The sequence below is a fragment of the Equus caballus genome, chromosome 15 (genome assembly GCF_041296265.1).
Source record: "Equus caballus isolate H_3958 breed thoroughbred chromosome 15, TB-T2T, whole genome shotgun sequence".
NCBI classification, from domain to species: Eukaryota; Metazoa; Chordata; class Mammalia; order Perissodactyla; family Equidae; genus Equus; species Equus caballus.
This window is the reverse complement of record NC_091698.1, coordinates 16,330,474-16,344,267: the sequence shown is the minus strand read 5'-3', so window position 1 is coordinate 16,344,267 and position 13,794 is coordinate 16,330,474. Positions and strand designations below refer to the sequence as shown.

Here is a 13,794-nt window from a genome sequence, read left to right as displayed (position 1 = left end):
CGTCCCATTTGTTTATTTTTTCTTTCATTTCCCTTTCCTAAGGAGACATGGTATTGAAAAAGATACTGCTAAGACTGATGTCAAAGAGTACTGCCTCCTTTTTCTTCTAGGAGTTTTATTGTTTCAGGTCTTACATTCAAGTCTTTTATCTACTTTGAGTTAATTTGTGTGTGTGAACAGTCTACTTTCATTCTTTTGCATGTGGCTGTCCAGTTTGCCCAAAACCATTTATTGAAGAGACTTTCCTTTCTCCATTATATATTCTTGGCTCCTTTGTAGAAGATTGGCTGTCCCTAGATGTATGGTTTTATTTCTGGGCCCTCAGCTATTTTCCATTGATCTGTGTGTCTGTTCTTCTGTCGGTACCGTGCTGTTTTGATTACTATAGCTTTGTAGTATATTTTGAATTCAGAGAGTGTGATGCCTCCAGCTTTGTTCTTTTTTTCTCAGGGCTATTCAGGGTCTTTTGCTATTCCATATAAATTTTAGGATTCTTTGTTCTATTTCCATGAAAAATGTCATTGGTATTCTCATTGAGATTGCATTGAATCTGTAAATTGCTTTAGGTAATATGGACATTTTAAGTATGTTTATTCTTTCAGTCCATGAGCATGGACTATCTTGACATTTCTTTATGTCTTCTTCAGTTTCTTTCAATAATGTCTTACAGTTTTCAGTGTGTAGTTCTTTCACCTACTTGGTTAAATTTATTCCTACATATTTTATTCTTTTTGTTGTTAATGCAAATGGGATTTTATTGTTGATTTCTCTTCGTGCTAGTTTATTGTCACTGTATAGAAATGCAGCTCATTTTTGTATGTTTATTTTGTATCCTGTAACTTTGCTGTATTTGTTAGTTATTTCTAACAGTTTTTTGGTGGGTTGGGGTTTTCCATATATAAAATTATGTCATTTGCAAATAGTGACAGGTGTACTTCTTCCTTTCCAATTTGGATCCTTTTTATTTCTTTTTCTTGCCTAATTGCTCTGGCTAGGACTTCCAATACTATGTTGAATAAGAGTGGCAAGAGTGAACATCTTTGTCTTGCTCCTGTTCTTAGAGGAATAGCTTTCAGTTTTTCACTGTTGAATATGATGTTGGCTGTGGGTTTGTCATATATGGCCTTTATTATGTTGAGGTATTTTCCTTCCATACCCATTTTATTTGGAGTTTTTGTCATAAATGTATGTTGAATCTTGTGACATGCTTTTTCTGCATCTATTGAGATGATCATGTGGTTTTTATTACTCAATTTTTGAATCATTTCTGCATTTCTATCTATGAGCTCTCTAATTCTCTCTTCCATGTGGTCTGCTCTGCTTCCAGTGCTTTCTACTTTATTTTTCATCTCATTAGTTTTGTTCTTCATCTCCAGAATTTCTGTTTGGTTTATCTTTGAGTTTCAGTCTCTTTAGTGAAGCACTCCTTCTGTTTGTTAACTTTATTCCTAAGCTCATTGAACTTTCTGTGTTTTCTTGTAACTCTTTTGAGTTTTTCATGCCGTCTAGTTTGACTCCTCTGTCAGTTAGACTGCAGTCCTCTGTGACTGCAGGTTTTGCCTCTGGAGAGCTGTCGTTTGCTTTCTGTGCTGCCATGCTGCTGTGCTTCATGGTGCTTGATGAGCTGATCCACTGCTGGCGCATTGGTGGTGGTCAACACCTTTCTTGTTTGGGTGAGGCTTTGATTTCAAGCTGCTCCTGGTTGTATTTGAGAGCCTGCACTGTTCACCCTCCACTGCCTCTACCAGAGGTGTTGTCAGTGCCCTCCTTGTGCAGCTTGTGCCTCTGAGGTTGCTGGTGCCTTGCTGCTTACGATGTTGCTGTAGTCTCAGGTGTCGCCACCGGGGTCACCAGACTCTGAACACTTCTGCTGCTTCTGGGATCACCTGGGTCTCCTGTTCCTCCACTAGCTCTCCACGGACTTGGGTGCTGCTGCCCTGTGCACCACCTGCACTGCTGCTCCTGGGTTGTCTCGGTGCTTAGTAGCACTGCTGCCTGAGGCTCTAGGTTCACAGGTGACACTGTTGCTGCTGGTGGTCCAGAGTCTTATATGCAGTCCCCGCTGCTGGTAGAGCCACTGTCAGGGATGCCACCACTGGTGGCTGGGTCTTGGGTTCTACTGTGGTTCCTGAAGCCTCAGGTTTCAGGTGCCACCTGCCACTGCTGGGGGAGGCACGGGGCTAAGCCAATAGTGTTATTGCTGGTTCTGCAGTCTCTGGTCACTGGTGTGCACCAGTGTGCTTTTTGAAACCTCAGGTCAGGGCACTCCACCCTTGCCAGGGAAATCCACATTCTGGATGCTATCCTCACTGCTGGAAAGAACAGCACCACTACTAGGGGAGGAGGAGAGGGCTGGGTCACTGGCAGCACTCTGTCCTGAAGCGCAGTACGTGTGTGCCACACGCCACCGCTGTCATGGGACAGGGGCTAAGCCACAAGTGCCGTGTCTGCTCCTGCATCCTCTAGCTACCGGCATGCACCACTACCAGGAGGATGTACGTTTTGGATTACCACTGTCTGGGGAGGTGGAGGGGAAGGGGGCTGCTCCTCAAGTTCCGCTGCCTCCTGGAGGTCCAGTCCACCCGCCTTCAAATGTATAGATGCATGGATGTCTCAGGCCTTCTGGTGTGCTGTGTAGGGAGTCCTTTGTTAACAATGGTTGTCTGACTGGTTGTAACTTAGAAAAGACAAAGGGAACAACTCATTCTACTGTGATGCTGATGTCATTCTCCCAAGAGAGACTCCTGAAACAGCAAGAGAAAAATGTGGTCTATACATAGAATGGAGTATTATTCAGCTTTAAAAAGGAAGGAAATTCTGACACATGCTACGACATGGATGAACCTTGAGTACATTTCTAAGTGATGTAAGCCAGGCACAAAAAGAAAAATCTTCTATGATTCCACTTATATGAGCTGCCTAGAGTAGTCAAATATGTAAAGACAGAAAGTAGAACGCTGGTTGCCAGGAGCTGTGGGTAGAGGGAAGTGCGGAGTTAGTGTTTAATGGGTACAGTTTCAGTTGGGGAAGATGAGAACTTTCTGGAGATGGATACGTGCACAACAATGTGAATGTACTTAACACTAACAAACTGTACACTTAAAAATGGTTAAAATGGTAAATTTGTGTGTGATGCATATTTAATGACAATTTTAAAATTAAATATAATAAACCTTTAAAACTTAAAGAAAAATATTCAAGCAAAGAAGAAATGTAGAAAGCATAAGTGTTTTTTAAAAAAATCACCATAAACCTTATCAGTTAGAAATAACCATCATTAATATTAGGTGAACATTGTTTCATATAACTTTCTACAGTTGTGTTCATATGATAAGATGTCTGAATGGTTAGACAGATGAAAGTATTTTCACAGAAGTGTGATTTATTACATATGTTATTTAAGGAAATGTATTTAACAGGAAAAATGAAATGGATTTGAGTCATAAATACTGTCTTATCGCAAGTTTCTTCTGTTAAGAAACAAGGTAAAAAACATTGAGTCTCTCTTTTTGTTAACCTTTTTTATTGTAAAATATATATAACATAAAATTTACCATTTTAATCACCTTTAAGTGTCCCCTATTTTTTTTAATACTGTTTCAGTTTTAGATGGTATTGTTCCCAGCGATGAAGATGAGGACACTAGCACTACTGCAGTTTTCATCTCCCCTTCTTTCACTTCCTGACATTTAGTTATGTCTTTTTTTTTTTTTTTTTTGAGGAAGATTAGCCCTGAGCTAATTGCTGCCAATCCTCCTCTTTTCGCTGAGGAAGACTGGCCCTGAGCTAACATCCAGGCCCATCTTCCTCTACTTTATATGTGGGACGCCTACCTCAGCATGGCGTGCCCAGCGGTGCCGTGTCTGCACCCGGGATCCGAACCGGCGCACCCCAGGCTGCCGAAGTGGAACCTGCGCACTTAACCACTGTGCCACCGGGCCAGCCTCTATGTCATTATTTTTGCATTATGTTGTTATTTTTACATTCTGTTCTGTGACCACAATTTACACATTTGCTTCATACTAGTGTTTTTCTTATTTCTTTGCTTTATATTGGTTTTATATTTAATTTATTCAGTCTCAAGACTAGTCCTTTTTACTGTAACTTCTAAATTTCTGTGTTCTTAATTTTGAATGATCTCTTAATTGCTCTGTCTCATGTGCACCCAACACCCCCCCCCCCAAATTTAGGAAGTGCTTGTGGGTAATTAATGAAATGTAATTACATTTGAATATTGTAGTATTGAAAAAATGTTAAAACTCCAATACTTGAACCTTATAATTAAACCTAACCAAATGTGTATAAGAATTCCAGAATTTTCTTTCTCCTCTATTTTATGTCTATCTCACAGGTTTAAAAGAGAGACTGGAAATCAAGCCACTGAACCTCTTTTACTTCTAAAAGAACTTTACAAGCTTCACTTTTTAAAAAAGCTAATATATTAAAGTCTTTGGATGATCTTGGCTTTTTTCCACTACAGAGGTTATATAAGGAAGTTCACTTTTATTTGGCAATGTTTAGTTGGAGTTTTTTGTAATACCCTTAAATGTGTGTGTTTTGTTCATGCCAAGACCTGATTTACATATAAACTATAGTAAAATAAAGGAAAATACACTCTCTTTCATGCTTTTGCAATATACAAACAACCATCAGAGTTTCTTATGTGCTTTTTAGGCTTTTAAATTGAAAATATTGATATTATAGATTGTAGGTATGTTAAGAACCATCAGTGGTCTTTCTGGAAATGACTTATGATTGTTCTTTACCCATTGATTTCAATTCTGTTAGCCATATGATAGTTAACTTTCTTGTTTAGAGTTGATATGAGCCATATGCTTCAGGATCTAAAATAAGAAAGCTATGTACAATTGTTTAATGAAGCTGCTTGAAATTTCAGTCAATGTATTTGTAATGCTATTTGTAGATTTTGTGATAATGTTTGTAACTTAAATTTTCATTCTTTAAGAAGATTTTCTGTAACTGAGATTGAGATTTATGTGTGTGTGAGAGAGAGAGATTGAGGTATATGTGTACACACGTACGTATATAGACACACACACACACACACAACTTGGTGAGCTAAGTTTACTTCATACTTGGGTTAGACTACTGTGGGGCGAGTAATAAGTTTTTTCTCCTACTTTTTGCCACATGGTTGCATGCAAAGTAATTATTGTCTCTTGTGCTCCATTGCTAGCATATACCACCTTTCATTTTCTATTATCAAAACATTTCTCTGACTTTATTATTTTGGATTTTGTTGATTTCATCATTTAATAGTTTATTTTACTCAGTACACTTATGAAGATACTGACATAGTGTCTTTTCACGCTGTGCTTTTGGATTCAAACAGAATGATGAGTCCAGAGCTGTCGTATTTTCATGTCCTTTATATCTCCTACCTCATCTGTGTTTGAAAGAAAGCCCTGTCGTGATTGTGGAGCCTCTCAGTTTTAAAGACCACAATTTAATATTTTCGTGTGGTTTTTGTTTCTGTTTAAGCTTCCCTAATTACCAATAATAGTGGTTTACACCTTAAAAAGCATTTTTATACATTGTCTTGTTCAACTCATAGCAACTTTAACAGAGCCTTCAGTTTTCACTGTTAGAAACTTCACTGTGGCCCGTATTCATTAACCTGTGCTGCAGCTCTATCAGACACAGTTTTAGAAGCAGAATTGCTGAATCAAAGGAGCTGCGGACTTTTAAGGCTTTTGATACAAATTTGCCAAATTCCAATTATTTTATTCCTACTAAGGTTAAATATTTTTACTGTATTTATTCTGTTGTGAATTACTTGTTTGTGCCTTTTGCTCATTACTAAAAGTATTAGTTATATCTTTTTCTTCATGATTTATAAGAGCTCTTTTTATAATAATATCTTTTGGCAAGTATATTACAAAGGGATTTCTCCTCCTCCCCCCTAAGTTTGATATTTCCCTTTGATTGACTGTGTTTTATTTTTTAAGAGCTTTTGCCTTTTAATTGGGGGGAGGGGGATCCTACATAGACACTTAAGGTTTTTATTTTATAAAATTTTTAAATCTTTTCTTTTATGAGTCTTTCCCCTCTTTTGCTTTTATGCTTAAAAAGTTATTTCCTATGCAGTGATTATGTAAATTGTCATACACTTAAGTGAAATTCCTAAATTGAGGTTTTTAAAAAAATTTGCTACCTCAACAAAATTCCTTATTGCTAATTATTTAAACTCAGCATACTGTTATGAACTTATTGAAGAAATGACTTTCCCTCTTCTTTTCAAACATGGGATTTCTGCCAAATTCTACCTAATGAAAGTTTGATGTTAGGGGAAATAATTTTATCTTTGGTGTTCCTTGTTCAACAAAAGCCAGTGGGTTTTCAAATGATGATATTATTGCCCCACAGTTTAAGTAGGAAAAGAATGGAAATCCAAGTCAATATTTATAAGTACTTCACAGATTTCTGGTTTTATTTTGTTTTTAATTTCCTTTTTAGCTACTCCCTGACAGTAAAGCACTGGTGATTTGTTTTGCAGAATCCTTGCAGCCATTCCTAGAGGCCTGTAGCAACACTTTATTTTTTCGTACTTGCTCTGTGCTGCTTCGAACTCCTAAGCTTGATCTTCACATACTAGAAAAGCTCAGTATTATTCTACAGAAACTTTCCAAAATCAAGTAAGAATTTCTTATTTCTAACATTTTTTATTGAAAGATATCTTATTGTGATCATTTAGACTTTTATGAATCCTGTACTAGTTGAACTTTGACTATTAAATCAAAATTTCCAATAAACATGCATAAAATTGAGATTCGTGAATATTAATATTCTATATATAATATAGATATCTATAACTATGTTAATATAATATCTAAGACCACATACTTAGACTAGAATTAGAGTGCTAATCTTAGAATATCTTATTGTTTCTGCAGCTCATTTCCGCTAAATGAACTTTAGTACCACAAAAAGTATGTAAGACTAAGAGCAGTTTTTAGCAACCAAGTGATAGTATCAGAATAAGTTATTACAGATTGGTATTCTGTAAAATAAAAAAGATAAAAATATATTTTGCAGATGTTTATTAATATACTGAAGTGAGTTTAGGAATGAGAATGAAGCAGACAGAAAAGATATAAAATGATGTTAGTATTAGTAATTGGGTTTATTTTAGGAGACTATTAGGGGCTTCCTACTGCCACTAATTTGGATTTTATTGTAAGATTCAAGGGCTTTCTTTTTATATCCTCTTCTTTCCCCTGACACAAACATAGGTATAACCAGTATTTAAATTATAAATAAAGGACGTAGAATTTAAGCTATATTTTCCCTGAGTCTTGCTATAGTCTAGTGTTTCTTTTGAGGCAAATCTGAACACCTTCTATCTTACCTCATTTTTATAACAGTAAAATTTTGGTTCTGGTTCAGCTCTGCCCCCTCCCTTTCCACTCATCCATGAGTTCCATGGTGGTGAACTTAGGTATCTTACGAGGCCTCAGTATACTTGAATAGTAAATAAACTACATCTTAAGGTTATATGTAGATGTGTGATAGTGGGTCCATATATTCTATATGGTGCCTCACACACTGTACCACACCATAGTAAATTATTAATTGTGAGATTATAACCTCATACTCAACTCACCAAATTATTAGTTTTGGTCTTGTATTGGTTAAACTTAGCAATTCATTGTCTTCTTCTTCTTGCAGACTGACTATGCCATGATTGTCTTGATTTGTAATCAGTAAATTCTCAATAAGGCCCATTCTGTGTTACCTGTGATGCCATGAAGCCGCAAGAACAATTCTTAGATTTAATTCTATCTTAGCTCTTAATTCATGGGATTTTTAAAAATAGTCCCAAAGTGCAAGTACATCCTTGGGCCAAAGCATTTTTCTATTCATGATGTGTTTTATAGCTTATGTTCATTTCAGACTTCAGGAACTAGAGCAAAGCTTGAACAAGAGGGTTGGGAATAATTGATGCTCAAGCAAGTCATCAAGTAAATCTGTAAAATCACAAAGATGTAAATTCTTTTTGTCAAATGGATGGTTACATAAAGTTACTTGATAATTTCTCTCAAGAGGTAAATATATGTAGATAAGGAAATAAGAAATAGGTTATAAGATATAATTCTAACTGATTGGAAGTGAAATTACTGACTGGTTATTAGAAAGAGGATGGTCGAAAAGGTATTTTGGAGCTAAGTCAGAAGGTAAACCAATATCCTGCTTTTTAAAAAGTCTGGTTTACTTAAAATAAGTTGATCAAGTATTTGACTCTTTCTAAGCTGTGAAGGGGAAAAACAAAAAAAACCCTCAAACTCTGTAACAATGAATAGGGAGCAGTTTTCAGGATTATAAAACATTTTCCTTTTTCCTTGAATACTTTTCCACTTTAGGCCTATCTCATAGAACCTATTTCATTTCTCTTGACACGTTAGTCCTTTAGTTAACTATTTTCAAAAATAGATGCCATTTTCCCACATTTACACAGGTTATCTCTAAATATCATTACAGTTAAACTCCCTGAGTGTGTGTAATTAAATTAATCTACCCATTCTCTTACAGGAGTAATAAAAAGCTCTTTGAGCTTTTTACAATTCATCTGATGCTTCAAGAAATACAAAGGACAACACATCCAGAGCATGCCTTTCTCTGTATTAACCTAAATTCAACTCTGTTCAATTTGGGTTTAACAAAATGCAACTCCCTGGCTTCCAATGCAAGCCATGAGACTGGCTGATTATTTTATATATATTATATATGTCTTTCTTATTTGTGAGATTGTAAAAATCACCAAAGTAACTAAAAGTCTACCAAGTAAAGTTATCAATAGCATTATTCATCATGAAAAATAAATAGAATTTTTAAAAAAAATTTTTAATGTAATCCATAGAAGCTATGGAATATTTGGGATGTTTCAGTTCAACTAAGGTAGTCCTAATGTACAAGATGGAATTTCCAGAATTAATGACACTAGAATTACTTTTTGTAAAAGTGTTTTAGGAAAATTCTTGAAATTATGTGATTCTTTGGAATAAAATTGGTGTTTATGTAGGAACAGGATTAGATCATGTTGTCATTCTGTTTTCTTAATATATTAGAAATCTCCCCTTTGGAAGCAAAAGTACATAATTTTTAACTACCGTCTTCATATCATAACTCTTCCGTATATCTTAGGTTCACAAATAATTCTTTTTTTATTGTGCTATTCACAGTACTTTAGAGAAAGAATTTTTTTTTCTGTATTTCTATATGTATTTTAAATATAATTTTTACCACAGCATATGTGTACAGCATAAAAACTTGTTTTTAAAACTGAAAAGTGAGCCACAATAGCATAGTCCCAACACCCAGAGATATCTCTTGCTATAGCAAAAGATGAATGAATTAGCTCGAGTTCTGAGTGAGGTAAAAGTGGTGGAACTTGGACTTAGGACAGAATACTGAGAAACAAAGAAAAGGAGCATTGTCCTAAAGACTCATAAAATTATACTCTACCAGTATATAATCTCATTTTCAGGATCTGGAAGAAATTTTGCAGAAAATTTTGGGTCTTTTCAAAAGAATATAAGAAAATGTGCTATTTGTGATGCAGAAACAGAAAGCCATAAAGAGAGGACAGGCTAAGGTGACGCTTATAGAAAATGCAGAAGCAAAAATGCACATCAGAAACAAAAAAATACCATCATTGATATTTCAGAAAATAGAATCAATGTTACAAGAACAAAAGACCAGTTATCTCAGAATGCAGAGTCCTAGTGATGGTGTGAGTAAGAGCATGGATGGCAGATGGTAGAGCAGAGGTTGGCACTCCAGCATGTGGTATTTGATGTTGCTGAAGAAGAGAACAGAACAAGTAGAACAGAAGCATTAGTAAAAGATACAGTTGAATAAAGATTTGGGAGGCTAAAGAAAGAGCTGGAAAAATCACTGAGCAAAGGACTATATAATTAGCCACATCCTGTAATTCAGACACAAATTATAATTAGAATTTAATTGTATGTATTAAATTATAAGGATAAAGGCAAAAACAAATAAAAGCCAGTTACCTACAAGGGAAGAAAAACCAAGCTTCATACACTGCCAGAAGTTGATAGGGAAGTATCCTCTTAAGTTCTGAAAAGGGGAATTTTTAATCTAAGAATTTATACCTTCTGAAGATGCCTCTCATGGGTGAAGACAATGGAAAGACATTTTCAGATATGCAAGTGTTCAGAAATTCTACCACTTACGTACTGTTCTTATGAAAAGAAACTACTTAGACTATTCTAACCAACTTAGAGACGAAGGGAAATTGAGACTATTAAATCAATCTCGTACAAAAAGACTGTGGCAACCACTGAAACCACTTAAACATAAATAACTTTAAATAATTGTTTATAAAACAGAGTGAAGTGTTAAATTGTTCAACAGGATAAAGAACGGAAAAAGCAGTACTTTAGTAGTAAGTATTTGGATAAAACTATATTAACTGATGCTAAAAACTGAGAATTAATAGGTAGATTGAGGTAGAGATGCAGGAGCTAATAAGTAAGAGATTTCTGTATTTTCATCAGAAATAGAGTCAAATGTTCTATTTCAATATTTGACAGAAAAATGAAGGATAAAAGAATGCTTCTGGAAAATGTCAAGGTAACTACCATTAAAATTAAAAACAGGATAAATATTCTCAAAACACTGAAGAAAAAACCCAAAATATATAGACATAGCAAAAGATAGAAAGCCAAAAAGATTTGTAAAGAAGAAAAATATTTAGGATAAGTGAGAGGTTTTTAAAATTATAAATAAATTCTGTATTGCCCTGTTCTGGTAAATTTGAAAATCGGGATAATGGACTGTTTTCTCGAAAAACACAAATTATCAAAATTATCTTAGGAAATCTGCAATAGGAAATCATTGAAGTCTTTTATAAAATTATGAAAATTCTTTTTAAAAATGACATCATGTACAGATGTTTTTACTGATGACTTGCTTTAACATTTCAAGGAGGAGATATTTAAAGCTATTTAAACTGTCCTAGAATGTAGAGAAAGTACCCTAATTCGTTTTATACAGTTAGCATGAACCAGTACCAAAGATTGTCAAAGAAAGTAAGAAAGAATAAAATAGATTCAAAACTCTTAAAGAATTATGAACAAATTAACACCAACTATATATTACAAGAGCATTAATCCATGACCAAGTAGGCTGGCATACATTCCAGAAATCCAAGATTGACTTTGGGGTAAGAAAAAAATATTATACTATAATTGTAGAGCAAAAGAGGAAAGCCATACCCTTCATGCCTAAAAATATGATAATTCAACTTATACTCCTAATGAAACTTATTACAGTGTGTTTAAAGGAATCTGAAACCAAGAACAAATTTGTTGTGAAATACTAGAGACCTGCCTATTAAGAATAAGATTAGGGAGTCCGCTAACCATTCTTATATAATACGCTAGAGTATTTAAGGAAACATAACTTTGGGAAAGGAGAAAAAAATCATTTGCAGATGATGTAATTACCTGGATAACTAGGATTCTTAGAAAACTTCAGCAAGATGCCCAATTATAAAATAAACATATAAAAACCAAAGCTTTGAAATATTCCAGGAATAACTAATTAGAAATTAATATTTCACTTACAATATTAATAGTAAACAATAGTAGTTTATATAATAAACTTTTATGAAATAGGAATCAAACAAAACAAATATTCAAAACCTAAATGAGGGGCTGTCAAAACTTTGGTGAGGGTGGAACTTAGGTCAAGATGGCAGAGTAAGAAGATCCTTAGCTCACCGTCTTCCATGGACACACCAAAACTACAACTACATAGAGAACAGCTGTTTCTGAGAACAACCTGAAGACCAGCGGAACAGATTTTCCACAACTAAGAGCATAAAGAAAACACCAGATCAGAAAGGATATCACAACCATGGAGGTTCTCCTGGATGAGTGAGGGGCCCGAGCCCCACATTGGACTCCCCAGCCTGGGAGACCTGCACTGGAAAGATGAGCACCCATAATGTCTGACCTTGAAAACCAGTGAGGCTTACGTCCAGGAGAGCCAGAGGGCTACAGGAAACCAAGACTATGCTCATAAAGGGTATGCTTACAAACTCACTTACTGTGAATCTTAAGTACAGAGACAGCAGTTTGAAAAGTGCTTGGGTTATACATGAAGGATATTTATTGACTAATTTTAGGGTGTGTGCTGGAGGGGCAGGGATCTGTTGGCACTTTTGCTGGAGATGGAAGTACTGGTGAGCACTATTATTATGTCCCAGCCCTGGTAGGCACCATTTCTAACACTCTCCGTCTACCTTGCTAGCACTGCTTGCCCTGCTCCCGTGTTCCCTTGCAGACCTGCCTCAGCCAACACCCTTCCAAAGCATCTCCTGCCCCTGGGGCCAGCCCCACACACCAGTGTGCTCACAGAAGTTGTGGCCCAAGCACAACAGGAGGACAGCTGCAGCCTACACAGGGGACACACCTGGAGCATCTGACTCTGGTGACCAAGGGAGATTGTACTATTAGGCCCCACAGAACACCTTCTACATAAGGCCACACCTTCAAGATGATGAGACATAAATGATCTGCCTAATACATAAAAAAATCCAGAGAGTTAGGCAAAATGAGACAGAGGAATATGTTCCAAATGAAAGAGCAAGACAAAACTTCAGAAAAAGAACTAAACAAAAGGGAAGTAAGCAATCTACCAGATAAAGAGTTCAAAGTAATGGTCGTAAAGATGCTCACTGAAAGAAGAAGAAGAATGAAAGAACACAGTAAGAACTTCAACAAAAAGATAGAAAATATAAGAAAGAACCAATCAGAGCTGAAGAATACAGTAACTGAACTGAAAAATACACTAGATGGAATCAACTGAAGATTAGATGATGCAGAAGAATACATCAGTGATCTAGAAGATAGGGTATTGAAATCACTCAATTGGAACAGCAAAAGGAAAAAAATTTTATTTATTAAAAAAAAATTTTTTTGAGGAAGATCAGCCCTGAGCTAACATCTGCTGCCAATCCTCCTCTTTCTGCTGAGAAAGACTGGCCCTGAGCTAACATGCATGCCCATCTTCCTCTACTTTCTATGTGGGATGCCTACCAAAGCATGGTGTGCCAAGCAGTGCCATGTCCGCACCCGGGATCCAAACCAGCAAACCGCAGGCCACCGAGAAGCAGAATGTGCGAACTTAACTGCTGTGTCACCAGCTCAGCCCTGGGCAAAAGAATTTTAAAAAATGAGGATAGGGCCCGGCTCCATGGCCGAGTGGTTAAGTTTGTGTGCTCTGCTTTGGTGGCCCAGAGTTTCGCTGGTTCAGATCCTGGGTGCGGCTGGCACTGCTCATCAGGCCATGCTGAGGCAGCATCCCACATGCCACAACTAGAAGGATCCACAACTACCATATGCAACTATGTACTGGGGGGATTTAGGGAGAAAAAAGAAAGATTGGCAACAGATGTTAGCTCAGGTGCCAATCTTAAAAAAAACAAAAAAGTTTAAGGGACCCCCGGGACATCAAGCATACTAATATTTGCATGATAGGGGTCCCAGAAATAGAAGAGAGAGAGAAAAGGACAGAAAACCTGTTTGAAGAAATAATGGCTGAAAACTTCCCCAACTTGGTGAAGGAAGCAGACGTCCGAGTCTAAGAAGCATAGAGAATTCCAAATTAGGTGAACCCAAAGAGACCCACACCAAGACACATAATGAAAATGTCAAAGTTAAAGAATCTTAAAAACAGCAAGAGAAAAACAACTAGTTACATGCAAAGGAACCCGCATAAGACTGTCAGCTCATTTTTCAGCAG

At 36.2% G+C, this 13,794-nt stretch overlaps 1 protein-coding gene across 33 annotated transcripts in view; it reads left to right on the top strand.

Annotated features, from left to right (window-relative positions):
• CCDC138 (coiled-coil domain containing 138) overlaps window positions 1-9,048 on the top strand; it is a 74,420-nt gene extending 65,372 nt beyond the window's left edge. For 28 of the 33 annotated variants that reach the window (XR_011425899.1, XM_014730856.3, XM_070235002.1 and 25 more), the window contains 2 exons: window positions 6,518-6,656; window positions 8,551-9,048. Coding sequence is in view for 29 of the 33 variants with exons in the window: in XM_014730856.3 (XP_014586342.3) it covers window positions 6,518-6,656; window positions 8,551-8,725 (314 nt within the window). In the remaining 4 variants the exon portion in view is untranslated. Of the gene's footprint in view, window positions 1-3,721; window positions 6,657-8,550 lie in introns of those variants that run through there. The other 5 variants (XR_011425902.1, XR_011425901.1, XR_011425900.1 and 2 more) reach the window with 2 other exon arrangements.
• The last annotated feature ends 4,746 nt before the right edge of the window (window positions 9,049-13,794 follow it).